This window comes from Rhipicephalus sanguineus, chromosome 1 (assembly GCF_013339695.2).
Source record: "Rhipicephalus sanguineus isolate Rsan-2018 chromosome 1, BIME_Rsan_1.4, whole genome shotgun sequence".
NCBI classification, from domain to species: Eukaryota; Metazoa; Arthropoda; class Arachnida; order Ixodida; family Ixodidae; genus Rhipicephalus; species Rhipicephalus sanguineus.
The window spans coordinates 166,947,000-166,972,372 of record NC_051176.1 but is presented as its reverse complement, the minus strand read 5'-3'; the positions used below and the strand labels follow the sequence as shown (position 1 = coordinate 166,972,372).

General features: G+C 43.5%; 1 protein-coding gene across 1 annotated transcript; it reads right to left on the bottom strand.

Moving 5' to 3' along the window:
• Nucleotides 1-591: 591 nt before the first annotated feature.
• LOC119401782 (pseudouridylate synthase TRUB2, mitochondrial) lies at nucleotides 592-25,373 on the bottom strand. Its single transcript, XM_037668758.2, has 7 exons — nucleotides 25,033-25,373; nucleotides 21,284-21,400; nucleotides 21,109-21,189; nucleotides 19,282-19,425; nucleotides 12,301-12,373; nucleotides 8,822-8,958; nucleotides 592-1,002 (listed from the first exon to the last, which is right to left on the bottom strand). The coding sequence occupies exons 1-7, from the start codon at nucleotides 25,169-25,171 to the stop codon at nucleotides 716-718; spliced, it is 978 nt and encodes a 325-aa protein (XP_037524686.1). The 5' UTR covers nucleotides 25,172-25,373; the 3' UTR covers nucleotides 592-715.

Here is a 25,373-nt window from a genome sequence, read left to right as displayed (position 1 = left end):
ACAACCAAAGTGCTGTCATAGAAGGACACCATTTCTCACCACCAAATAAAATTCCAAGCTCTTAAAAGGCTCCTCACCATGCTTGGGCACTGCAAGCAAATAAGTGTGGCATGTAGATTGCTCAGAGTGATTCGGTCAAATTTTAAATGGGACACGTGCCCTTCCTTTTGAAAGAACCACACTTGGAGAGAGAGTGGAAGTCGCAAACACACATGCCCATGCAGCAAGCACCCCTTGGAACATCACTGACCATGGCATGTAACTTTGGTTCTCGATCCATGGCAAAGCATGTGATGACAAAACTGGAAGTTCGCGAGTAAAATCGGAAGCGAAAAAATAATGACAGGGCTGAACATAAAGTGCTCCTTCGTCTCCGGCACTCTGGAGCACGCTGGGGTTGTATGCCGTTTGCAGAACACTAGTCGATGCAAAGAGATAAAGAACACACATAACCCAATGAAACTAAATGGGACGAGTGCTTCAGAGCTAAGAAAATGTGACAAAAACACATCTACAAAGTTACACTGTACAAAGTGCACAAATCTTATACCACTCGATCGTGCTTTCAGAAAAATAAATTAGTACAACTGATGAAAAGCTTCACACATTGATCACAAATTATCACACTACAGCATTTTAATTACAAAAATAGTTTTGCAAGCAAGAATAAGCTGGCAGCCCAGTGACAGCATGAGCTCAGTGTTATTTTCTTGGGCTAAGAATCTGTTTGACTGCACGATGACTTGTAAGCTTCATTAACGTCCGTAAAATGTGGCGAGTGAGGCTCAAGCAGCTCTTGACCCACAAGCTGCCGACAGTCTTGAATATTTCTCAAGATGTATTCTAAAGTCCAGTGCTTTCGCAGCAAGGCCAAATCGGTGTTAAATAAACCATAGCGTATAAGTCGTACACGATGGCAAATGGCACATGAACGAAGGTGCAGCCCAATTTCATGCACCAGCTGCAGAAGATAGTTCTCAGTTTCATGGATGCAACTCAGTTCTGTAAGTAAAAAGAGAGAGAAGAAAACATTAACTATGACCACTCAAACTACAGCATAAATTGATGCACAGGATAGTAAAGAGTAAATCTGAAAGCCCCTGAAAAAAATGTTTTGTATGCTACAGCTCCATGCTTACTAAGCTAGTTTCTGATCAGTCTAGACATGAAATATTGGGGAAATATGATACAAAGCACAATCACATGGTTTCTGTGATTACCTTTAAAGAGGTTCAGACAAGAAATTTGTGGCTTGCGCGTTCTTCTTTTGAAATGTTTCTTATTGCTGCAGGAAACATGATACATGCTCGAAGATTCATATATTCTCTGTAATTAATTTAATATCGCTTTATTTATGCAAATAACTTTCAGTCTCAGTTTCTGGATGCTGAGTTGGACAGTGACGTTACTGTCTAGGAAGCTTCGTCACGTGGGCTCACAATGTGGTGACACACGTAACATGCATTGTCTGCCAGTCGCGTAACTAGATGAGACGGCGCCCATGGCAAGTATACTGTATTTCTGCTCCCTTCATGATGGTAATGATAGTGATTATTAATATATTATTATTATTATTATTATTTTATTATTATTATCATTAACATTGTTATTACAATGTTAATGGCACACTCGCCAGTACAAAGACCCTACGGTTGTTCCTGGGCACATTAAATAAACGTTTGATTGAATGATTGATTGATTACTGTCATTATTAATGTGCAAGAAAAAGCCATCTGGCTGTTCTGGGCAAGCGAATGAATGGTTTCTTGATTGATTGTTCACTACAGTGGACTAAAGCCGTCTTGCACATCCACGCATCGTATGACACACCAGAAGTCCACAAGATTAGAAAAAATGTGAAAGAAGAAACGGACCTTGCCGCTGTCCTGTTGTCGTCTCGCTTTGCACGAAAAGTTTGTAAATTACATACAACCATACAAAAGAGATCGACGAAGTAGGCATTTAAACGGTTCTCATCATTTTTGGCTACATCACCATGAAATGTATTGTTCAAAATTATTTATTGCGTACATCAAATCTGCATACTATGCCTACATTTTTTTTATCAATGCTAATGATGCATTCAAAAATTCGTTCCGGCAAACCATGCTGTCGCATATATTATTGCCTTTTGCGGCACCAGTGCTCATTTTGATTGTGAACAATGGTTGCCAAGAAAAACACGTTCTTTATAGTACTCAACATGGCACACTCGCACTAAGAAAGGAGCTGTCACTCTCCGGTCACACATTTCCGCCAGTCGGCTGCAGTCTAGACCAGGGGTCTCAAACACGCGGCCTGCGGACCTCTCGCTAGTGAACAGCGGCCCGCACGTGACTGTCTTCATCGCACGTTTTTTTAATTTAATTTTATTTTTATTTTCTTAATAAGTGCAGTCATGAGCTACACAGGCATGACTTGTCTAAAGCATTTTCTTCTTGAGGGAACCCCTGTGGTCAATATGTGTGGATACATAACCGTGAAACAAAAATCTATATTTCAGAATCGACGTCCAGATTTAAGTCATTTTGGAGGTAGATATATGTTGTTGGAATCACGGCGCCAAATCGCGTTCAAAAATGACCCATGTATGAGATAGGAGAAAGTTATTTCAAATGGCAACGTTATCAATTTGAAACATCGGCCTTTTTGTGTGTGTTTTGTTCCTCATCCAGAGTCTATATCGACCAGATGATACTGATACCATCTCATGTAGCCACCATAACCTGTTTACATGAAACATGAAACGCAAAATCTTGAGCTCTACTAGCAGAAAATGAAAGTGTCTTTGTAGCTTACCGCCTCACTGAAGCCGACAGTGAAGTCAATGTTCCGTGATCCGCCTTCTCCCCCGAGGTAGTGGGTAAAACATGAGAGTATAACTTTCCTGCTTGGGCATCCGATACGCACAGTCAGGTTAGGAACCTTAGCCCTTTGCGGTCCGAAACCTTTTCCCACCTTACGTCCTGTTCTAGTCCGAAACTAAAAGACTCAGAGCTCAAGTAAAAGGAGTTCACTTACTCTTTTACAGATGGCGCATAATGCAGTGAGAAAACGCGCACGCGAACCAACCACTAAACAATCTTGTCTAGCAATGCCCGACCACGGATCGCTGCGACCATTTTGCGTTGTCGGGCAGTAGCCGACAACGGACTGCAAAGGGTTAAAGGTACGCTAAGAAGAAATACGAAGTTGAGGTGCAATGAGCAGGGGCATTGAAGATTGTGTGCAGCTGGGTGTGAAAAGATAAGTTATTTGTGGACATAAGGCCATAAGCAAAGACCGAATATCTCTTTCTCAATTTCTCTCGCCCCAGACTCAGTGTTGAAGCGATGTCATCGCGAATCTGATTGCTCTCAGCGAATAAGAAAGCTCCATCACACGTCACCACGCGTGCAATCGGCCACTGCTTGGTCGTGGTGCAGTGAAGCCGCAGCTTTCATGATTGCCGCGATAGATGTGGTTGGAGACTTGGAACATCGTAGCGAAGATCTCAACATGGAAGCAGGATTGCATTTCAGTGAGTCTGCAATGATCCCTCGTGCTCTCGAGGCGGCGGCGACAGCTCTTTCTGCGTACGAAGCAACCAACGGAAAGCGAAGCGTCGTTTTCGTTGACAGCACGCGAGGCGTCCAATTGCCAAATACTGCTTATGTTCTCATGTATTTAATTTTTCGTTTTTATTAATGGCGTTTCCCTTTTTGGAGAACTCGAGCAGAGGCGCCATGCCGTGATGAGAGCCACGGCAGAGCAGTGCCATGCAGGGCCACTCAATGCGGCACCCATCCCAAGTGGTACCCATCCTAAGAGCAGGAGGGAGGGTACCAGTGAGGAGGAACGTACCATGAGATCAAAACGATCGAAGCCCCATAGTTCTCTGCAGGACAGCGGCAGAACATGTGTGAAATCCGACAGATCCGACAGAGAATTGCTGCGAGGCTCGCTCGTATAAACTACGTCAACATCACTGGGGTCAGACTACACCTGGCTGCTGTTATTGCCACCACGCTCACCGGCAGTAGCAAAATAACAAAACGAAACGAATGAGAAAGATATCAAGATGAATAGCTCTTGGCAAATCACGGCCGGACTACGTTTGTGATCCCTACGAGAAACGTGAGGGGCGTTAATACATGTATATATCCTTCAGTTTTTCGCAATTTTCTCGCTTGTTATAGCTCAGTTCACAGTAATAATGGCACGAATGTGATCGTAATAGGATAATTTGCCATTACAGTTCTACTTCCTGTATCTCTATGATGCTATTGTGCATGAGGACCACTCAGTGGAGACACGGGCGCTGCAGTCGACATGCTACCACATCCCGATCACCGTGATGTCACCTTGCTTCACGGAACCTCGCTCTAAAGAAGGGAAGCCGGTGGCCCGAGCACATTTTTTTCTTTGAGTTTCCCCCTTCAATCAGCCTCGTTTCACAACCACTTCATGTGCACTGGCATTTAGAAACAACAAGAGCTTGGAAAGCGTGGCCAATGTTTTCAGTGATGCTGTGTGACACAATTAGTGCACCATGCATGCAAAAACAGCAGGGTGTAATTTCACATTTACGGTTTTGCTTCAAGGATAACAAACATCACGACGCATGGCTGATAAAGCTAGTTTAGAAGGGGCAATGAGTCGAAGTCCTGCGCACGTGTTTGCAGCAAGCACTTCTGAGAAGGCGACTTTGTCTGCAGACTAGGAACACTAATGTTAGACAGTGAGTTCACACGTGACACCTGCCTCTCCAAGTGAAGATGCCCACACCACGAAGTCTTCTCAAAAATTACTTCAGGGACGTCATTCCTCATAGCCAATTCCATCCTACGCACGCTGATCAGGGAAAATGTCGTGGGGAAGGTGCTGATACACAGAAAAATGAGGAGGGTGATGCAATTTGATGGCAGAAAGCAATCTGTGAACGAGTTTCTGATTTGCAAAAGACAAGAAAGAAACCTTGCAAGAAAGCCCATACTTAGTTTTTTTTTTCATTTCATTATTTCATCCCGACGCCTGCCCATGAAAGCTCGCCGTAAGCTTGGAGGCTGACATGTCTGATGAGTTGGTAAAGAGCTGCTCGATCGCAACCCTTAAGCAACAAGACCTGTGGGCAACGCTCTCCCTTTCAGATTTTCACTACGGTTATTACATGTGGAAGAACCACGGTGGTTTGGACCGAACCAGAAGAAAATGAATATTTCAAGCGATAAGTTTCATAGCGAAGCTAGGAGGAGGTTTGGGAGGTTCAACCTTCCACCGCCCCGATATTATTACATTTTGTATATGTATGTATATGCACACGCATACAAAAACATTCCAGATCACATATAACAAGAAGTCAGAACCCCAGAAAAAAAGTTTTTGTCTACGACCCTGGATAGGTACGTTCATGGTTAAAATCATGCTTAGGTATGTGGAAACGGGCTTACACCAACCTTTTTTTTTCTTATTGCTTTTCATGGGCTTGGATATGAGCAAAAAAAAAAAAAAAACGGGGGGAGAGAACGAGAGGCATTCTGAAGTCGTGGCGCAGAGATGTGCTCATGCAAGGGCTACAGAATATAGTGCAAGCCTTCACCTCCATGAGAACAATTTCAAGACAGAAGATATGCTGGACCAGACGAAAAAAGGCAGTGCTGCTTATGCAGACAAAGCGCTGACAAATTAAATGTCAGAGGCCACAGGCTTCCAGAAGATTGTGTTTCGTTTGTTGAAGGAAAGGAGCACCATTTAACTAGTCAAAGGAGTCTGTAGCCTCGCGGGTGGTACCAGGGGGGAAGAAGGCAAGGAAGGGGGTGTTGGAACGGTGTGGGGGCATGCCCCCACTGGTTTAGAACCTGTAGAGGCAACCTTTCCCCGAGGCACGGGGCGCTAGCACCCCGTTTGTGTCCTCAGGAAGTCCCCGAGCACATGTCGGGCAGAGTCGGCTCGGCGCCCCTTCCAAGTGGTGCCAAGGGCACTTGTACCCCCCTGCCCCCCTAGTTACGCCACTGTTTGCTCTCACAAACACACAGGAGTAACCATCCAGATACTTTTGACAGTATTCCGCGTACAGTATTCCGGTGTACACAGAGGCATTTGCGGAATACTAGGTTACCGGTCAATGGCTCTGGCACCTTGTAATGCTTTGGACGACCACAATTAGACACATTTCTTTATTTTCAACAAGTGTCTTTGACGAAAAAATGTTTTAGAAAGGCAACACATTTGAAATTGCGCTGCTGCTGAGACTTCCACCAGCAGAGCAGTAGAGTACACTATAGTTGGATACAACTTCAGAAGGCTGCAACGTTTCCTCTTCAAAGGCAGATGAATATGAGCCTGCACCAATGGGTGCACACTCTAGACTGACGTCATGAGCCGCACGGCTGGTGATTCTGCCGTCCGGCTTATGAGTGGGACTATTTGCTTAGTCGTGGAGGAAATTGGTGCTCGCATTTCGGTCGTCTGGGCATGGCTTCTCTAGACTTCTCAATTTGTATCTGACTATAGGTTTCTGCAATAAAAATTCTGAGCTTGCGTAGTTCATCTCAGCCCCGCCAGATGAACCCATCTGGTCCCTCACGTTTACGGCTACAGTAACCCAATGTAACTCTAACTCAAAGATATGTGCAGACAAACTAAAATTCTCTGATGTCATCCTCGCTGGTTCGCATGCCAATGTGAGGCACTTTGCAAAATGCCAACAAGCTTGGCTAGTTCAGCAACACACTGAAAAACTAGCAAATGTCAGTTCACTGCCGATGCTCTCTACGCTTGCCCAGTGTGGCAGTGCTGCAAGTCACTACTCATTGCACGTCACTGATGTGCTATGATGTCACTAAAACTTTAGTTACGCTTCCTACACAATGACATTGGTGTCAATTGCATTAGCAATGGGTCTCAAGAACAAACATTTAGGCTTTGAAAACAAACTAAAATATATTTCATACGTTTGCTGTGTCCAACATTTTGTGCAGAGTGTCTTTGCATACAGAGGAAGCCTACAGCAGGCTTTTTATAGCTCAAATTTTGGTGTCTCAACCCCTTTAAGCACTATTGATACATTGGCTTGAATAACACACCAGGCTAGCTTGAGACAGGAACAACGGATCTATAGTAATAAAAGATGTTAGCACTCGAATGTATTTGGGGACTGGCGCACTATAGTATCTCTGCCACCACATGATTGCGAGATTCATAGCCAAATTGGTGCAAGATATATCCTTATCGGCAATGGCACTCACTGTAATGCAAGTTATCTAATAAAATAAGCCAAAAAGAGGCTTCAGTGCAACAAAATATGTTTCTAGGCTATGATATTGATTTCGAAGGAATTGTAGCTGTAGCATCGTTAAAGTGATTCTACAGGAAAACACTAAATCAGTTTAGATTTACACCTTATTCTTTGGAAATTGCTATCCTTAGTGTTGACGTTATTGGTTCATTATTAGATGAGAAAATGAAGGTTATGTTTCATGGCAGAGCCCCACTGCCAGTACATCAGAGTGATGTCATGAATTTCAAAGCATTTTCTTGCATTATGGCCATGTTGGCTCAATAAAAGTTCCTCAAACTTCCCATGTGAAGTCTTTGACTCCCTTAGATCACAATGAAATCCATTTTTACCAATAAAGAATTATACAGGGCTTAGCGGGCAGCTTCAAAATCCATGACATCATGGTGAGCTGCTGCGGGAACATCAAGGTGGTGCTGCTACTCGTCTTCCCTTCTTACACCTCTTCTGGTCTACCAAGCATCTTGCATCAAAAGTGGTGCTTTTGGTATTGTAGAAAAGTAATCTACCAATACAGATGAAATCATTTTTCTCTTTAGTGTCCCTTTAACTTGAAGCACCAGGATACTAACTTCAGTCAACCTTATATACAGGGTGTTTTTTTTTTTTAAATACAGATTTTTAAAATAAAAAAAAACCTACGGCAGTCACTTGAAAGACATGGCACAAGGTCTTTCAAGTAGCTATGCACCAACTAGCCCAACATAGCGTGTTGCTATGACAGTCAATCTCCCGCCGTTTTCGCACACTCTATGTTGAAGCCAAAACACTTTGCCACATCTAAAATGATATTGAAATGACAAATTAACAAACCACTTACATAAAACCCGGGGAGGTGCAAAGCACTGGTGTTTCCCATAGGGACACATCAATAACAATGAGAGAACAGCGTCCTCTCATTGCTACACACAGTGTTGCAGACAGCGTCCATCACAGAAACAGAGTTTTGCCTATTTGCCACTCGGAGAATCACACGTGGTGTTGTCTCTCGCAAGCTTTTCCTGAGTGAACATGCCGTCTTATTTGCCACTTGCTTTTCCGTGATGGGTGATGAGAGGAAACACCGTGACGGGCTACGACAACAGGAGATGCCGACAGCCCGAGCACATAAGGTGCTTCACACCTAAAATTCGTTCATTAACTTCTCAGTTATTGACTTGAGGGCAGGTGCTTATATGAGAAAGTTGTAGTCTGTGAAAATTGATGGCATAACCTATTTTAGAAATCACAAAAGTTACACACAAGTTGAGATATTCATCATCGAATTTTAATGGAGATATCGAAACTGACCGTGCCCAGCACACAGGAAATGCGGCCACTCCATTGCGTCAGACCCGAACTCGCAGCACTCGCTCAAAAACAGTTTTTTTTACATAATATTCGTGCAAATAATTATTGGAAAGTACAAAATAAAATATAAAATAAAATATTTTAAAGTAATATTTTTCTTTAATATTCTTAGTTTTGACCAGCTCTTTGCAGTTGTAGAAATACTGCAAGCCAAACTACTCAATATTTTTTAACAACCTGCAAGCCCTCTCTTACCAAGTGTGAAGTAGGGCAGATCCAGTTCCAGACAGCGAATGTTGTATACAAGAGGAGGAGACTTATCAGCAGGTCGCACAGTGTCTTTAGCTGCCATTTCAAATGCTGCCTGGCTGTTCAGGGGCACACCTGCATACCTGAAGATATACATACGTATACATCAAATACACTATGTTCACCCTCGAAGGCACACTCCCAGCTAGACGTGTGTCAACCCCAAAATCGCCGCCGCCGGCACGCCGGTGTTTCCACCTCCGGCAACGGCACGTGAACGGCATGGGGTTCATCGGACCGGCGGCGGCGCGACGCGCAGGGGGAAGGGGTTGATTTGAGAGTTCGTGGGGAGAGCAATTTGTCTCTTGAAGTTCGAAAAAAAATATGTTTCAACGAAAAAGCGAAGCTGTAAATGCGATAGAAATATGTCGTAATGTTGTACGAACTATGGCTAGTAGCTAACTTTTTAATCCGATCTCTCGTAACGCTACAAAACGCTGGTGTATTGGAATACGGCCGCTCCCAGGAGAGAAGCAGTTTTCGTTAAGTTTATCGTATCGGTGGTTACAGCATGAAGTGGTGAGATCACAGCGCGTAGAAGGGTAATCGAGCCGTTTGCTGATAACTGCCAAGATAGCGCGCAAGCCAGAGCTCCAGACCACGGCTTATAGTGAATGTTCAGAGTTGCTACTCGAGCCACGCTCCCCCCCTCCCCCAGCGTCCGTTCATACTCTTTCGTCCAGCGAAAGACAGGCGGGGCGTTTCGTTTCTTGTTGAGGTGCAATCGACGGCAGGCCTCGCACACGGGCTGGTGTTATCGCATGCGCCCTCCGTGCGACAGAGATGGCCAGCTTGTTTCACATCTGCGGCAGCCGTGTTCCTCGCCAGCGCTCGGCAGATTTTACTCGCGGGTAGAACATACGATGCGCGGAGCGATGTTATGGATTTGGGCTTTATACGGAACATGACGGCGACAGTTAAAACTTGCCTAAAGTGTCTAAATATTTGCTATCGCAATAAAAATATATAGAAAAACCGTGGATGCGGGCTCGCTTTTTTTTTTTGGAGAGCTGCATTACCTTCGCTGTAAAAAGTTCGTCCGTTGGAAGAACCAAATAATCCGGCGCCTTTTTCATTAGTTTCATTCTCGCCTTCACTACCCTTCTTACACGCGATATCTCCTCGCCACTTATTTCTTTATAAAACACGCGTACAATGTCACCACTAAACATTGAGCCTATGAAGATTTCGCGCTTGTCCACTGCACCCTGTTATATCCACTTGCACAGTCGGAAACGCACAGAATGGAGCGAGAGCAGTTGATCGCGCACGACGGTCATGCGAGACAAGAAAGAACGGGTCGGTGACTACGGCAACGTAGGGTGGGAGACAATTCACAAGTGATATATCTCGTATGTGAACCTATCGAGAATATGTGCCCGAATGATGTCAGGTGAATCACTGCTCTGGTGTCACTAAGTGCGCCACAAAGACGAGAAACGCCAAGAGAGAATAAGGCGCTCGTTTTTAACAGCGAAGCAGTTCTAGCATGGCGTAAAGAGTTTGACTGTGCCAAAAAACCATCATCATCGTGAACGGGTATGTTCCACAGAATTTGGGCAGACCCAATTACGGCGGGGCCTGTAATAACCCTAATGGGGGAGGGAACGAGTTAGAGAGAGAGGGAGAGAAATAAAGAAATAAACAAACGGAGAGACGGAAAGAAATATATAAAAAAAGAGAAAGGGAAATATTCTTCACGATGCCGGATTCGAACCCGCCTACCCTCGATCCAACAGTGCTCGAGCGTCCTACCACTCGGCTATTCAGGCACGCTAGGAGAGCATAGCATAACCTTGTACAGTATAGAGTAGCAAGGCGGTTGGAATAGGAAGTGAGCATGTGGAGGAGTTATGTGACAGTGAGGAGGAGGGAAAGGAGGAGGGAAGAGAGTAAAGCGTAGCACAGAATGAAAAAGAGAGAAATAGAGTGAAAGAAGGGCAGAACGACAAGGAAGAGAGACAGAGAGAGCATCAACGAAAGAGAGAGAAAGATGAGAGAGAAAAATATAGAAAGATAGTGGAAGTAAGCATCGTGTCGTCTAGCTACCAGATACCGCACCACTTGGCCAAGCCGCGCATGCGCGGCGTTGCCAAGTGGTGCGAAGGTCTAAGCCACGCCCACCAACGGAGACATCGCCTGCAACCTCCGCTCTATAGTGCATAGCCTGGCTCCGCCCGATCGTGTCCAGAGTCATGGGGCATCCGAAGAAAAATCACAGGGCCGTACCCAGGAATATTTTTCGGGGGGGTGCGTGTATAACGGCTTACTTTGGCAACTAGTGGTCGTTGTGAATGCGTGACAGTATTTTATTGCCACTCAAAAAGTTAAAGCATGAAAAAATTTCAGGGGGTGTCTTTACTCTCGAAGAGGAAGCCGCGGATCTCAAAGCTAGACGTGTCAGTAGAAGGAGGGTACGAGCGGCGACGGGGCCATGCTTCGCTGTGCCAAGCTTTGCGCGACTTAGAGCAAACTGCCCGTATTTTTTTTTTGTATTTTCATAGGCTGTTTTGGGGCCCTTTAAAAAGACAGGGCAACAAACACGGACCCAAGAGAGTGGTCAAGTCACCGCAAGTGCCGCTAACAACTGAAAAATCATACAGCGGCGGAAAAGGAGGTAGACAGAAATACTTATCTGCACATTCCCAGGCAAGAGGTGATACCTATCAATTGAGTGCACGTGGCGGTCTACGTGAGAAATAACTGTTCATTTTCTTGACTTCTCTCTTGTGTTCACGTTGGCACGTCCTGTCTTTTTAACATCAATACCTAACAACTGCCTCCGCTATCTGCTGTTTTTTTTTCTCCGTGGTTGAAGCACATTCCGTCCCTCTCATTTCTGCCGAGAGTTGTGAAAGCTTTGTGACGTCAAAATTATGTTGCAGACGAAAACCGGAAACAGAGAGCGCGCTGTTTGCCGAGCTCCGGCCAATCAGCGGTGGCTGAAATGGGCAGTCCCTTACATAGACACATCAAGAAGAGCTTCCCCGGTGCAGTGATGTATTTTATGTACCGATAGACCGTTCGGGTTAAAAAAAAGACTAACGGCGGCGCGCCGCAATTATTGTGCGGTGGCGGCGTGATCTCACTCGGGACTTCAGCAGTGGCGCCCGCGGCGTGAGCAAAAACAGGCGGCGGCGGCGGCGCACATCTCTACTCCCAGCTAGCATTGGTGTCTTTCGGGATGGGTATTTCTTGACATCCCTGCGGGCTTAGGGATGAAATGACCACATTATCTGTCAGTTACCAAAAAGAGGCATTCCAAGTTCTCTGGCAATAATGGTTACAGCATGACTTTAAAATTAAACACTAAGCACAAAGCCATATTTTAAGCTTTGACAGGTTTCCTCTGCATAGTAACCATGGTGTCAACAACCATACTTTTATACAAAATTAAGAATACCCAAGTAAATATATAAACTTACTTAAATGCTTGAACTTGATATGCTGATTGGATGGAGCCTAAAAGTTGTTCTAGCCTTGCAGCTGTGATATGACCTAGTAAAGAGAAAGGATATCTGTAAGTGGTGTGTGGCTACCATTCTGAGCACTTCTTTATTTATGTTGCAGCACTGTTTTGCTTCCAGCTATAGTTCAACAAGCAGAATCTGTGTCCTCAGTGACACCTGCTTATAACATACAACACAGAAGCAACAGTAGGTGTAAGCAAGAATGCTGTGGTGTAGCTTCCTTACAGTACAATTCAGTCTAGGTCCACAAATGCAGACTAGAAATCTTGGTAAGTTGCCCTTTTTCTTTTCCTTGCCAGCTTTGCTTTCTTTCGAGTCATTCCATGCCAAGTGTCCCAGCTGTGGCGCTCGGACATTGCAGATTTTGCTGATGAAATTTGCAGCTTTTTTCTGTACCACATGGAGCATTCTGGCAAAAAATGTTCTGCATGAAAAAATTTTAAAGTCTGGTAGTGCACTATCAAATTTCGCTCATTTTTATTAAACTGCACATAACAGGAAAATTTATTTAAAATTTGTCTTTGCATGGTAGACTTCAAAACTGCACTCGCACCCCTACAGAGGTTTTGTTTAAACGCCGCAAAAATAAAAATTAAAAAATTTTTGTGTTCTACTACCAGCTATATTATCAAAAAACAAAGAAAATCTCCACTGTTCACAATCTTTTATTAGAAAACCTCGCACACTCCCTCAGTTTTTATGATTTTCAGGAATGTGTATTTTCACAAAAAAATGTTTAGGGGCAAAATATGCTCCAAATCTTCCTGAAAAAAAAGAAATGTGATTTAGTGCATTTAGGGCCACATTTCTCATACTGATGCTATTCAAGCAGAAATCTTTTGTATGCAGCGTTTGATAGCGCACATCATTCATAAGCAACGAAGAAAGTCTCATCAAATCATTTTTTTCTTTCAAGGAGAAAAGATTTTTGAAGTTGGTTCTCCAAATGCAACCGACATTTCATCTTGTTGCCACTTTGCTGCATGACATGTAGTCGCTCTATCAGCCAACACATGGCACAGGCGGCAGCAAGATGCAAGGTATATGTCAGCAGCTGGTGAGGGCTTGAAAGTCTTGTCACGTTGATGTCGTGGTTACAGGTACTGACTTTGCGTTACAGGCAGGCCCAGTGAAAATAGACTCCAGGGATCAGCTACCAATATTTTTGGCGCAGTGTGCTACAGAACCATCTATCTGCAAAGTTGCATATGCAGAAAAATGTATAATAACATACCTAAACTATTAACACACATAATAAACATTTTCCTGGGTATAATAGTTGCGCAGATGGCCCTGCAGCACACTGTTCGTAGCCACCGCATGATGCCACAACTTTGATCGTCATCAGTAGAGGCCGGATCTTTAGGCATTCAAAAAGCTCGTTTTAGGCCTCCAATATTGTAAATATAGGAACAATAAATTTTCACATAAATGCAAATAATTTCAAACGAAGATGTACACGACCTTTATCTACGACAGGAAAACAAAAATGTTATTGCTTAAGATGGCACAAAGGCACCAATAGTTGGACATAGTATCCGTGCAATTGTGCTTTGTCCCGCATGTTTTGCAGAACACGGTCTCTCCCATGTTCTGCACAGTGAGTCAAGTGTCCACTGTCAAACAACACACTCCTAGGTGTCTTTTCGGCATGACTGAGAAGGGCAGAGCAGGAGCAGATAGCCATATCGCTAAAAGACCAGAAAGGAATCTCATAGAGCCAATTTCTCCCCTGGCAGTGAACCATCTGGCGTAGCCAGGCAAGAGTTCAACCCCAACCCCTTCTGAAACTTTTCAGTTTTGCATGTGCATATATATACACGCACACATACAAATGCACACATGAACGTACATAAAGTACAGTTGAACACCCCCCCCCCCAAAAAAAAAAAATTTCTGGCGATGCTCCTGCAGCGAACACCTTAAAAAGTAAATTACAAACAAAACAAATGCCACGCGCACATGACATTTCTCTTTCTTTTTTGGCTGTTCACTCTCCTTTCCGCTGACGGCTCGCATTCGCCAAGCATTCGCGCCATGTCAGTGCAGGTGGAAATGCTCACCAGCGTGTCCACTTAACTGCTGCTATAGCAGTCGTTTCTGGGAGTTAATTAAACTAGAGGACTAGGTTGAACCCCGTAGTTCCGAATAGTCAACCACCCTGCCCAGTAACATGGACAATGGTCTCAAACTGCACCTGGGAGTGAAACATGAGGCTAAATAGTGTTCATATAAGCGTCAATTTTGAAAATAGGCATTTATAGGTATATGTAAGAATTTAGGCACAAAAACCGAAAATAGGCAATTTATAGGCACTCTAAGAACACTACAAAAGCCCTTCTTAACCTCTAATTCATGCTCGTATATCAAAATGGTGCAGTAGAAGCGCAAGGAACAAAAAAATAGGCATTTGCCTAAAATCCTGCTGATGAATCTGCTGCTGTGACTAGGCAATTTGCCTAGTCATCAGCGGCAGCCAACATAAGTTTACTGCAAGGGTTTCTCCAGGAGACTGTATTGCTAATTACCCTTGTTTTGCATCACACAAGCTTGCCCCGTGTATTTTTTTTAATTTTTGGAATTGTGTTTTCATGCCAGTATTGTTTACGTACTAATATAAATTATGAAACTTTAAACAACAAATGAAATTTAAAATAAGCTAGGTAATAATAACATATTACAGGCAAGAGAACATATTCAAGTACATGATGTTTCATCTGAGATAAGAAATAGGGTATGGCAGGTCGCATAATGCACACAATTGCTTTATTCCGTAACATTATAGGACCTTGCTCAATAAAGTAATGGAATGGGTGCATCACCTTACAGTTCTGTTTTGACAGGCTTTGCTGCAGCTATGGGCACAGGCTGGCTCATTCTGAATCAAGCAAAGGATCAGTGTAGTTGAGGGTAGGTGTGCTTCAGAGATCCATTTTTGTTAGAGGGGCCATGACACGGTGATCCAATCAGGGCGTTTACCACTTAATATTTTTCAAATTCCCCGACTTTTCCGGGTTTTTCCTGATGATTCTAAGCATACTGCCCGAATGGCAAGCCTGCTTGGACAACTGAGTGTATATGGGAAACGAGCCATCAAGTGGTGAAAAAAAGACGGAGCACTTGCATAAACTGGAAACCACACTGCCTTTTTATGTTCCCTTGACTAGAAGCATCCTTTACGGAACACTAAGGACGATTCCTGTGCATCTACAAACAATACAGCTGGTAACGGCAATACAGCTGCAGCCCACAGCGGCAGCTTAGTGGACCGGATTGGATTGGATCAGATCTGTATTACCGTATTTATTCTAGTTGCTGAGCATTTACTCAGTAGCTGCCTTGTCTTTGTCAAGGCAGTTGCTGCTTTGACGAAGACCAGTCCACTTGCTGAAACGTTTGCTCCAGCGATATTCTCTGTTCAACAATTTCTCATCATTTCAAACCTCCATCCTCCCCTCAAGCTTCCATCTTGCTTATATTTACTCTCGTAATTTGCACCCCTACACAATTTTCACACCTCCAAAATATGGTTTTCAGTAAAAAAAAACTAAACTTTTACTCTCATATTCTGCGCTCTTTATCCTGCCCCGCGGTAGCCGGCGCACCAGGGTGCACCTGCATACTTTCAAGGGACATACAGAAAAATCACTAACTACGGAATTGTATCGTTCGAGGATATTACTTATTGGTAGAGCTGTGCGAATAGCAAAAATTTGGGTGCGAAGAGAATTCGAATATTGAAGTGTGAGTGCGAATCGAATCGAATATTTCTCGAATATTTCTCGAATATTTCTAGAATATTTTTCGAATACTTCGAAGCGAAATTGCAGAAAAAAAGTTAGAGAGGGTTCCTAAGCATATTCCTATGAGATAGCAACATGAAAGTGTTTCTTTTCGCTAGGTTGATGAAGCACTGGCGGGGTGGTGTTTCATAGTTGTCTTATCAAGAATGAGGCAATGTAGAGGCCGAATTCTATTTATCTACATGATTTGGTGCAATAAAAGTGTTGCCGACAACAATTTACACGTGATAGGCAAAGATGCCATTTCCTCAGCCTCTCCTCCTCTTTCAACTTCTGTGGAGGCCCAACTGATGTGGCGGTCAAGGGTGTGCTCCCTTCAAGCCCAGAGTTCCAAAGCTGCCTTGTAGACGTCGATATATAAGCAATCTAAAATTTTGGATGCTAAAAAGCTTCGGCTTCCGATTTTTCGGACTTCCTGCCCAAATTTCAGGTTCGAAACAGCATTAATTGAGCCCCCACCTCTGCCACATCTTTCATCTCCATGTTGGAACCAGCGTTTTCTCGAGTCAATACATTTGCAACCGTAGCGAAGCTTGAAAGGCAGCTTTGCCGCGATACAGGGGTGTGATGAGGTGAAGCATATTGAAAATCTAGGGACCACTTCCAATCGTACGTTGACTGTCTTGGCAAAGTTCGACCATAACGGAGCTTGAAAGGCAGCTTTGCCGCAATACGAGAGTGTAATGAGGTGAAGCATATTGAAAATTTGAAGGGGTCACTTTCAATCGAACGTTGACTGTATTTGTTTTTGGGAAGTTCGAATAGTTTGAATAGTAAAATTCCAGTGCGAATCGAATCAAATAGCAAACACTATTCGAAAAATATTCGAAATTTTGAATATTCGCACACCCCTACTTATTGGGCTTACAACATTTTTGTTAAAGGGGCCCTCCAACACTATTCAACCCCCCATTTTTTACTTGCGGGTTGCGTAGACTGATGGCTGGGGATAATTTTAGCATAAGTTTAAGCACCGATATCAAATTATTTAGTATTTTAATCACGCGTTGAAGTCGCTACATCGCTGCTGACCGCATCAGCGCGTAGTGGCGCTTGCCAGAACTATTGCGGGCGGAAATGACGAAGATGGGCGCTGGCCTATGATTGGATAAATGTAACGTTAGAAGTAATAACGGCGTTGCATCAAAGTTGAGATTACTATTGTGTTTCGTTTTTCTTTTCTGTGCTTTTTCAATGAACTCCAAATAGCCGCCGTCGCAACAAAAAATATCACTACAACCACAAAGTACGACAGAGGCGCCGGTTGCCATTTCGCCTCTGGTTGCTCTGGCTTTCTTTTCTTTTTTTGCCTGCGCCGGTCGGATGTCCATATGAAACGCTTGCCCCTCTTCCTTCTTTTTGCGTCTGTACGTCTGCGAGCTGCCTCTTTCCGCATGTGCGGTAGGCTCATGATTGTTGTTGAAACGGTGCAAGTAATCCTCTTCGTTGAATTGTTGTCGCTGCACACTTGTAACTCGTCGGGCTGCTCACCGAACAACCCGCGTAGGGGCGACCGTGTTTAACCGCCCATGCCGCTCCACAAATTCCCTTCTCAGAATGAGAAGAGGGAATGACATGGAATGTCGTTGTAAGGAACAGCAGACAAAGCCTCCCCAGCCTCGCTACGAAGCAGTAGCGCCCGCTCAAGTTCTGACAAGTCAGGAGGAACCACGTTTGTTACTATGGCAACGACGTCAACAATACGTTGGAAAGGAGAAGCAACAATGGTGTGCGAGCTTCCCCTACGTAAGAGCTTTCAGCCCATTTCATTGGAGCGCCATCCGACGTCACAGCAGAGAGTGAAATGTAGTCACGTGACCCCGCGAAAATCGAGTTGAGGGCAGGCATTTTTTTTCTTGTATTTTGAATTTTCTAAATTGAATAACTTCGTACTGCGTGCCGCTATCGCTGCCGTTCTTGCTGCACTAGTTCGTCCGTACTTCAGTCTACGCAATCCACGAGTAAAAAATGGGGGGTTGAAGAGTGTTAGAGGGCCCCTTTAAAACCAACGACACCCTCACGAGAACGGAGTCGTACTGCGCGATAATGCTCTTTTTCTTTTCGCATGACGGGCACATTTGCATTTTATTTTTCTGGCCTTTGATGCTAGTGATGCAATACCTGTCCTCTGACACCTGTAATAAAAGCTCGGTGTTGCGCCGGTGCACTCATAAACATGTGGCGGCACAGAGGAATTGGTCAGGCTGTGACAGCCAGTGGGATAGCGCCACAGCCGTACGAGGCAACAGCCTCCTTGATTTTATACAGGAATTACGAAGATAGGTCGTGTTTCCATAGTTTACATGCTCTTCTATGGACATGATGCACAGAAATATTCACAGATATATAGTTCTGTGGTCTCAAGAAACAGATATGGCAGACTACCCTCAAAACAAGCTACCAGCAATAAGTGCAGAGCTCTAGACATCCGCCATAATATCGCCACAGAATTGAGCTTGACCTGGCCTGGTGAGCCTCTGCCAATAGTGCTTCTGGCCTAACCGGAATGCCTTTAAGCACTCTGGTTAGGCCAGAATGCTTAAAGGACTGAAAAAAGGACTGAAAAATCCCTTTCCCGATTTTACGAAATCCCCGATTTAATGAAATGATTCGAGTGCTCTTATCACTTCGTTAAATCGAGTTTCAACTGTATATATATTTCAAGCTCAAAACTATGGCGTTTTTAAAACCATACTTTACATATGTTTGTGTGTGTATATATACACATGCAAAATCGAAAAATTTTGGGGGGAGGGTTTGAATCCCCCCCCAACACCACCCCTGGCTACACCAGTGCTCTGCAGCATTTTTGGTGAATGATAATGGCAGCATTTTTCTTTTTGTTTGGGTATTGTAAAACATTTATTTTGGAAGCTTTTCGTGGCACATTCACTTACATAGCAAACTTAAGCTTCCTAATGAGAGTGCTCTATATCTACCTGAAACTAGACTTTTTACATCATCCAAAATTTTGTTGTAGTTGGCTAAAGCTGTGCTGCAAGTTCATCAAAGAAAAGCATTCTCAACGCATGCCACCTACAAGGGACAGAGCACACAATAAACTTTTGTGAGTATTTTATGTATTTACCACTGGAATTCTATATATAAGCTAAAGGAGGATGTTGTGACTTACGATATGTTGCTTTTTCAACAATCTTTGAAAGTGGTGTGTGCGTATCTGATGCCTTTCCAAACTCTCCTCGGAGCTCATAAGTACGAAGTTGGTTGGAATCACAAAGCCTTTTCATCTTGTGGTAGCCTCCATTGACCCTCATTACTGAAATAAAGAAAGTATTTTGCTTGTTATAGGCACCAAGTTCTGGCCAGATGGTGTTGCCAGCTGTTTCAGCTTCCTACAAGGTCTCCCCATGCCAGCCAATTTTATTAAGACTGAAATGAGACACTAGTAATCTAAGCAGCCACAGATGCGCACTTGTTTAATGTGTTGTCCTTGTGCAGTCTCCTTGTCTGAATGTGACAAGTTAAATGCTGCCAAGTCCGGGGCAGTATTCAAACACATACATATGGTCACAGCCGGCCTGGAGCACGTGCCTGGCCAAATGTCAAATGTGTGCCAAACATGCACTCCAGACACAGGCTGTGAAAGCATGGACAGTGTGGCAAATGCTGGCTAAAGGGAATCGTAAACATGCTACTGTTCCTGCAAGATGTGCTTCCTCTGTGAAACTAGGCTGTGTGATCTGGCACTGCTGTCAGTATGGAAAGCGTGTGCATAGTTTAGTCCTAGTCAAGTACCTATAGTGGCAAGGGGTTTACGACACATCAATCGCGGACTTTTTTTTTTGTACTTTTCACACAGAGCACAAAGAGGGTCTACAAAACTTCACAAACAAATGAATAGCAGACTTCAGCAGACTTGATCCAAATGTCCAGTGACTAAATAAAAATTACATTTTGAATGGCAGCTAATTCCTCATGTAATAAATAACAATGTTATAAAACAGAAAAATAAAGTGCACAGCTATCAATGCTGCACAACGATATTATGTATAAGCCAAAGCACCAATCTACAACCAATCTCGAGATGTACTGCAAAGCAAAAACAGACAGCAATTGAAAACTAGCACTGCTACAACTCCTGCATGGCAGCATATTATTTTTTGTAAGCAAGACTGAAACAAAAGGTTTAAGAAATTGAGGCTCCTAGTCTGCAAGTTACATTCTGCAACACTGTCTTTTTACTGTCAGTGTTTAAAGAAGCCATGAACCACTTTTTCAAGTAATCATCGAATGACCTCAGTATCGGAGTTTATTGTCTCAAGAATTTATTGCTGCAAAAATTTCTCGAATCTGTCAAGAACGTGCAGAGTTACAGGAATTTGTCACACGCTTTAAGTGCTTTCTCTCTTCTCTCGTCCCAACAAGCGCGCTGGAAGCTACACACGAAGCGATGGCACGAGGGAAAGAAGTTACATCAGCAGGCGTCATGACCTTGAATATGCATGATGAAAAGTGATCGCTCTCGCCCTCTGCGATTCCTCTGAATGCAAGTGTGGCTACTATGTAATGTTAGTAGACTACAGACCGCGGTGCCAGCACGTGGCGGCACCCTTGGCAAGAAGTGCATCTGATCCAAACACCGCTCTTAGTTTACATCAGCTATTGGCCATTAGCAGCAATCTGCTGATATGACGACGTACAGCAGGCACCCACCCACGGCGGAGAGTGAAAACTGGCCTGTGTATGAAGAGTGTACATGTGCTTAAGAAAGCGGCAACTTTGCGCTCTGCTTGAAATTCTTCTTGCCATGCATGACTGCAAGATTTGGCTGAGCTGTTCATAGCAGTGTCTGCTTTCCGCTGCATGTGTTATTTTGCCAAGTGTGAGGGGTGGTTAATGACCCCTTTAAGGCTTGAATGACTTGATTTGTATTTGAGCAACCTGTGTTTATGGTAGATGTAGTAGAAGAGCGCAAAAGGCTTCAAGATCAGCTACTTACACAACACTCCAGAAGTATATTTTCCAAGGTTTACACCATAGGCCATTTTAAAATCTTCAGGCTGGTACCTAGGGCCGACAACTACAGTAATGAGAAAAAAAAAAGAAGAAAGAGGTAGAGATGACTACCAGCACAAGCAATGACAACTTTAATATTGATCACAAAGCTTGCTTACCTAGAGGATGGTCTGCAAAACTTGGGGAAGACTTCACCGTAAGTTCTGCACCATTGGACACAGACCCTTCGATAGTGACAAAGTCTGCTGGGGGTCGCACTTCCATCTCATTAAGGTCTGAAAACCAACAACATTACAGGTGACTTTATAGGTCAATGCATACGATATCAGCCAGTATGGTCTGCAATATGGTCTACAGTATAGTCTGCAGAAACAAAACAAAAAACAGAATTAACAACAGTCAGCTACAACAGACTCATGCAAATTAAAGATTTCTTTAATTCAGAAAAGGTGCATGGCAACACATATGGAAAAACAGTTGAATCAATCAGACTTTAAAAAGGGTAACAGTGCAGCAGAGGGGAGTATAAGAGCGTGGACACAGAGCACGTAGCTCAGTGCATTTGCTCCTATTTATCCTATCTATGGCTCTGTCCTATTTATGTTTCTAACATACACTAAATCAACATTTCTTACCCAACTTTCATTAGTTCTACCTTGACAACACATGAAAAACTGTTAATAGTTATCCAAAGTTCATCCAGAAAAATACATTCAAAGCTCACACCTATACATCATGGGCACTGCCAATTTTTATACAGGGCTACTTTACAATCTTAAAAGAGTAATAGGGGCAGCACAAGCTGCTCTACACAGTCCATCTACAAACAATTTCTGTACAAGACAAAGGGCTATTTTCACTTCTAACAAAGCAAACTATTGTTCTTGGACCTTTCACCATCATGCTGCTCTCATGCAGATTTAATAGTGATAGTATCTAGTGAGTCAAATTTGCATTGTTGCTACCAGTCTATGATTTTCACAACTTGTGGTTTCGATGTCTGCATGCCTTTGTTCCATGTTAGTTTCAACCAGAAATGGCTTGACTTCACTGTGTGCCTTCCTTTTCATGTCTGCCATGAAATGGGAGAAAAAGTGCAATTCATGATTACTCTTGGCTTGCAGAGTTTCTTATAGTTGTTTGCATGTGGTCAGTGGTGGCGTTAGAAGTGCCTAAAACTCAACTACCAGTGTTCTGCTCTATAGTCAGTGGAACGACATGAATACGAAAGATGTGCTGCCTAAAAAAAAAGTGATGCACCTGCCCTCTATTCCCGAGTTACAAGACATAGTTCCTTTGCAAGTGTCACTGAGATAAAAAGAGTGTGATCCAGCTGCTTAACAGTAATGTGTTTAAACTGGTTATACGCCACATAAACAAGCTGCCAATGTTGCCAGTCCTGCATTAGATGAAGACAACTCACAGCCCAAAGGGGTCATTTGAGAAAGGATTATAAAAAGAATGTCTGTGATATTTCGCCACAAGCATCTCTGTGCCTAATTCCACCCTCCCTCGTGTATGAAATCGCATACCACTAAATTTTGAATTGCCTAGTTTATTCCTCCACCTACATGGGCATGATTTAAACTTGACAAATAACAGGCTCCTCCAGTAGAGTGACGAGCTTGCCTAAACAAGGCCAAGGCCTTTATATGGACATCAAGGAGGAGCAGAGGGAGACTAGAGATGAGGTGATTTGCTGGCACATGTATACATAAATGTTCCCTTTGAGGACCTCCTCTGATGGACCTTTGTCTTTGTATTGTTGACCTGTCACTAACTGCACTTCCATATATTCAATGTTCAGCATTCCAAGCTTGAAACAAGGGCTCATCACCATTGAGCCATGAACATTATTGACACTTTGGACAAGGGTGAATAATCTGAAAAGACAATGAATTGAACATATGACAAAATGTTTATGCTGCAGCAAGTACTGATAGATTGCACTGTCACAATGTTGGCAAACTGCACATTCAATGATAAGCTTCAATCAGGGGTGTCTCTAAAGGGGGGCAATCCCACGACATTCCTTCCTGCCCCATCACTGCCCTCTCACACAACCGAAAACTGCCAGTTTATGCTCAAGTTAGCTTTGCCTGGCTTTAATGCAAGGTGGACATGCTTCAACACAAGCAGTTTCCATAGCTACCGCCACATTTCTCCATTTACCAGAAGGCATCTTTGCAACCCCGTGCTTTCCTTTGCAATCGCTACTGCACCATCACAGCTTACAACAGCAGATAGCACTGGAGTAACAATCAATGTCTGAGGAATCACATCTGTTGTGGGCACAGAAGTGACAGCTCAAATGATCAGCTTTAGGATGAGAAAGTACTGCCAACAATAGTACAGAGGTGGCACCGAATTCCCATTTGGAATACAGCACTTGCTAAAGATGCTGCAAGGGATATTAAATACAGCCTACAGGGACTTTCACTGCTTGTTGCCAATGTAGAAGTCTCAAGCTGTCGGTACTCCATCTATAAGACAGTGTTTTTCTTCTCTAGCCATGAGAATAAAATCCCTGTTAAAACAGATTTTAAGCCTATACCTTTGTTGCTTTATAGCCATACTTAATATGGCTATAAATGTTAAACTAATTATTGCTAAACCTCTTGAATGCAAATTAAGCAAGGGCATGTGTGGACATTTTTTCTTTAAAGGTAGATGGTTTGGGGGCGGGGGGGGGGGGGGGGGTAGAAAACTCGCAAATAAACCAAGATATATTTTAATTTGCTTAGTCGAAGTCACCAGTTTACTAATGCTATTCCCAATACTTGTGCAGGTAGTGCATTTTCTTATTCTAGCAGATGTATATATACCTAAAATGAAATTATGTGTTATTAATTATTTGTTTCATTTCCCAGCATGTTTAATTTTAAGGATAGTAGGCCATCAAAATCAAGAATGGAAGAAAAGCTAAGGTGGCACAACCAATGGGAAGTGTGAATGAACATGAAAAGAGGGCTTTACAGTATGGTGCCATTAGAACTGCTCAAAATTAATATTAATTTCACGGTGTACACAATAACTAAAAAGTAAGAACCTTTGGCATACACAACCATGTGATGTCTACTTTTTCATACACATTCTAAGTCTACTGTTTATCTCCCTTAAAAAAGAATTTAAACTCTCTGACACAATAAAAACTTCGCATGCTGTGAAATTCTGGAAGTTAGGCACTGAAAATTACGAACATTACAGTGCTCTTTTGCAGCTCTATCTGAAGAATAAAATCATGCCATGGTCCTTCAACCCTAACAGAAAAATCCTGTCTGCTAGCTGCTTAAAATAAACAGTTATCAGTTTACCTTGAGCAGCGCGGTAGCCGCTGCGAACGTTTAGCAAGATGCGCCAGTTACATCAAGCGCAAGTCAAATGAATGTGATTATGTAGGTTTGACACAAGTTTATCCTTCGAACAATAAATGTCTCACTTGCATACACTATTACATGCAATAATGCCCGTTGCAAGGGTATTTAAAAGCCTAATTAAAGTCGCCTAGCAAGACACTTCGGCTCGATCGAAGCTTCGGAACATGACACCTACAACAACGCTTGAAAACGGCATGGTGCAGTGTTCAATCTGCAATGGCTCAAGTACAGGTATGTATACATACAGCTTGAATCGCACTTGTCTATCTAGAGTGCTCGTGTGGCCAGCTGCGAACGACAACAGCGTCCACAGCAGCTGCCTCTAGCTTTGTCGCATAGGCGCGTGTCCCTAGTACACGAGTGACCATGGGTAGTCTCGCTGCGGCGTTGGTCAGCGCCTTTTATTATTTATTTATTAAAAAAAAACGGTTGCCAGATCGGAATGCTTGACCACTCTAGACAAGTATGACTGGGCTGTACTTGTAACGTTTGAAGCGTGCCAGCGTTACATAAGGTAAATTAATATATACCCCGGCATAAATTCCCTATGACAGTTCGCCGCACAGCTGCGCAGGAAATATTTGCAGGCTTGTAGACGCAGAAAATGCCTCGTAACAGTTGGAAAGCTTCTGGGGCGTGCGTCACCGTTTGCAAAGACGCATTGGCCATGGTGGTGTCGACGGCGTTGGCTTGCAGAGGCTCACCACCAATATAATAACTAGTTATAGCAACACTTCACCTTTACCACTAGACAGTGCTACCAAAAAAACATCACACGACTACACAGAAGCGTGACGCACAAGCTACACGACAGATACTGCGACGTACTACGTACACACGCTTGCACGCACGCTGCACTCGTGTGCGCCGC

What these genes read in the sequence shown, in the direction of transcription:
- LOC119401782 (XM_037668758.2), bottom strand. Translation starts at nt 25,171, where the DNA reads ATGGCCAATGCGTCTTTGCAAACGGTGACGCACGCCCCAGAAGCTTTC. An exon ending in CATAGGGAATTTATGCCGGG is followed by an intron (nt 21,401 to 25,032) that starts GTATATATTAAT and finishes GTTGGTTTTCAG; the next exon opens with ACCTTAATGAGATGGAAGTG. An exon ending in TTTTGCAGACCATCCTCTAG is followed by an intron (nt 21,190 to 21,283) that starts GTAAGCAAGCTT and finishes TCATTACTGTAG; the next exon opens with TTGTCGGCCCTAGGTACCAG.